Source organism: Triticum urartu, unplaced genomic scaffold (assembly GCF_003073215.2).
Source record: "Triticum urartu cultivar G1812 unplaced genomic scaffold, Tu2.1 TuUngrouped_contig_5380, whole genome shotgun sequence".
NCBI classification, from domain to species: domain Eukaryota; kingdom Viridiplantae; phylum Streptophyta; class Magnoliopsida; order Poales; family Poaceae; genus Triticum; species Triticum urartu.
Window position 1 is genome coordinate 3,906 of NW_024116051.1, and position 3,401 is coordinate 7,306.

At 50.2% G+C, this 3,401-nt stretch overlaps 1 protein-coding gene across 1 annotated transcript; it reads right to left on the reverse strand.

Moving 5' to 3' along the window:
* Positions 1-583: 583 nt before the first annotated feature.
* LOC125529152 (tubulin alpha chain) lies at positions 584-3,148 on the reverse strand (the record flags this gene model as incomplete). The annotated part of the gene is given in 4 exon segments (XM_048693560.1): positions 584-1,432; positions 1,548-1,918; positions 2,004-2,238; positions 2,943-3,148. Coding segments are annotated over 4 exon segments (1,356 nt in total). The 3' UTR covers positions 584-775.
* Between the last annotated feature and the right edge of the window lie 253 nt (positions 3,149-3,401).

The following is a 3,401-nucleotide window of genomic DNA, read 5'->3' on the forward strand; positions in this document are numbered from 1 at the left end:
ATGGTCCATCAGAAAACAAACAATTTACAGGTCTTATATATTTCTTGCCTGTGATTTATATTTCTTCATACTGAATCTTTTAATCGTGGTTTATAGGAGAATAAATTTCAGGCGTCTTGTTAGCAAGAAACATTCCCTGAATTCCAATTGACCACAGGAAGATCAAATTAGGTCGCTGATGATATAGGAGAAACTTCAGGCACCTGTAAAATAGCAAACTCAACAAACATTTCCTCAATTCCAGTTCAAACTCTAGGTTGGTACAAGCGTAGCACTTGACTGGAAGCAACAACATTTCAAATTAGGTTCGATCATCATTGCAACCAATTTGGGGTAGGCTATCTGTTGGGTTTCGTCTGCATAAGAGTGGCCAAGTTTAACAAGTTGGGCCAGGGCTTTTGGGTTTCAACTGCACAAGAGTGGCTGAAACAATGGCTCGCCAAGCATCTCACCAACACTCCTTCACTCGGGCTTCCGACCGGCTATGTTGAGATAATAGGCAGAGTTCAACAGTACCACAAATGAAACAATACAAATTAGTATAAAACAGGAAAATGGAGACAGAGAAATGAAGGCTATGGTGTAGATAACCAGATAGCATGCATATTAACCAAGGTGCATAACAGGTTCAAAGATACAAGGGTCTTACAACACAACAGGTTGTAAAACAAACACCACAAAGCAAAGATTCAAACAGACAGATAACAGATAAAGCCACTCGGGCAGATCATGGGATAGCAGCAGCACGCCTTGGGAAAGCACCAGGAGGCAGGCTCTAGTACTCGTCGCCCTCGTCACCATCCTCACCCTCGTCGAACTCAGCACCAACTTCTTCATAGTCCTTCTCCAGGGCAGCAAGATCCTCACGGGCCTCAGAGAACTCTCCCTCCTCCATGCCCTCACCCACGTACCAGTGGACGAAGGCACGCTTGGCGTACATGAGGTCAAACTTGTGGTCAATGCGGGAGAAGACCTCGACGACACTGGTGGAGTTGGAGATCATGCACACAGCCCTCTGGACCTTGGCAAGGTCACCGCCTGGGACAACACCTGGTGGCTGGTAGTTGATACCACACTTGAAGCCAGTGGGGCACCAGTCAACAAACTGGATAGTGCGCTTGGTCTTGATGGTGGCCACAGCAGCGTTGACATCCTTGGGAACAACATCACCACGGTACATGAGACAGCAGGCCATGTACTTGCCGTGGCGGGGGTCACACTTGGCCATCATAGATGAAGGCTCAAAGGCGCTGTTGGTGATCTCAGCAACAGACAGCTGCTCATGGTAGGCCTTCTCAGCTGAGATCACTGGGGCATAGGAGGAAAGCATGAAGTGGATCCTCGGGTAGGGCACCAAGTTGGTCTGGAATTCATTGACATCAACATTCAGAGCACCATCAAACCTCAGGGAAGCTGTCAGCGATGAAATGACCTGCACATTAGATGTTTAACCAATGAATTAGATCTCAGTCAAACATTATTAGGAACTGCAACTTGAAACAAACATCAAACAGAAAACATGTAGCCATGCAGAAACAAGACTGTACCTGAGAAACAAGCCTGTTGAGGTTGGTGTATGTTGGGCGCTCAATGTCAAGGGAGCGGCGGCAGATGTCATAGATGGCCTCATTGTCAAGAAGGATAGACACATCAGTGTGCTCAAGGAGGGAGTGGGTGGACAGGACACTGTTGTATGGCTCAACAACAGAGGTGGAGACCTGGGGTGATGGGTACACTGTGAACCCAAGCTTGGACTTCTTTCCATAGTCAACAGAGAGGCGCTCCAGCAGAAGAGAACCAAGGCCAGAGCCAGTTCCACCTCCAACAGCGTTGAAGACAAGGAATCCCTGGAGACCAGTGCAGTTGTCTGAAAGCTTCCTGATACGGTCAAGGCACAGATCAACAATCTCCTTGCCAACTGCAATAGGCACAGCAAAAGTCAGCCAGATGACAAGCAAAAGTGGTGTACTGTCATCATTACAAACAAAGAGCACAGCACTTACTGGTGTAATGACCACGGGCGAAGTTGTTGGCTGCATCCTCCTTGCCACTGATAAGCTGCTCAGGGTGGAAGAGCTGGCGGTAAGCGCCAGTCCTCACCTCATCAATCACAGTGGGCTCGAGATCTACGAAGACAGCACGGGGGACGTGCTTCCCAGCCCCAGTCTCGCTGAAGAAGGTGTTGAAAGCATCATCACCTCCCCCAACGGTCTTGTCACCGGGCATCTGGCCATCAGGCTGCACAAGGGGGATTAAAACAATGTTAAGAGGTGCAAAGCTAACCATACAAAATTCTGTAACAACAGGAAGAAAAGGATCCTCAAAGCGTTTACTAAATTGCTTGCATTACACAGCACCAGCAGAAGAATAGTAATCCATTAGAGATGCATTTCTCTACGATAGGCTAATGTACAATTCAGAACCATCAGCAATGATACATCACATGCATGAACAGATAGCACCGGATCTAGCAGAATTCGAACAGATCTAAACAGTACAGTACAGTACAGTACAGCACAGATCTAAACAGTGTGTGCCAGATCAGTGATGTTCTAACAAGTAGCGAACCCATCTAGGAGGAAGCGGCTTTTCAAACCGATGGATTCACGGTCAGATCCAAAACATGGAAAACCTAACCAACCGCTCCCAAACAGGCGAGACTTGCATCGGATCTGAGATCCAGTAAATCCACACCTAAAAATTCAAATTCGAACCGGCCGCGCCCCTCACAACACCAGATCGACCGACAGAATCGACCGCATGCACCCTACATTCCGTCAGATGCAGATCCTCCCTTCTACCAAGGGCAGATCTGACCGGCCGCGGCCAGATCTGCGCCAGATCAGACCGACCGAGCGCACCACCAACCACTACAAACCCCAGATCCGACGCTGAACACGACAGGTAAAAGGGGGGAGGGGGGCGAGCGGATTGATCCGTACCTGAATGCCATGCTCGAGGCAGTAGAGCTCCCAGCACGCGTTCCCGACCTGGATGCCGGCCTGGCCGATGTGGATCGAGATGCACTCCCTCATGGCGGCGGGTGGGGGTGGTTGGTGGGTGCGCCGCTGGCGAAATGGGGAGGAGGTGGGCGGAAGGCTCGGTTGCGCGGAGAGAGGCGAGTACGAAGACGCCTTTCCCCACTCTGCTTAGGGTTTCCGCCCCCCGCTCTCGGCTCCTTTATATAGAGCGGAGCGGCACTGGCTGGACTGCGGCCTGCGGGCGGAGGGGCGGGCGTTTTTGCGTCCGCGCCCTCGCGTGGATGATTGGTGTGTGGTGTTTTTGCATCCGCGCCCTCACGTGTGATTGGTGTGCAGTTGGCACGGTGAGAGAGTGCAAAGGGTTAGGGGCCTCTGGTCTTCTTTTTTCCCTCGAAAAATCTTCCAAATGTAAATATGACA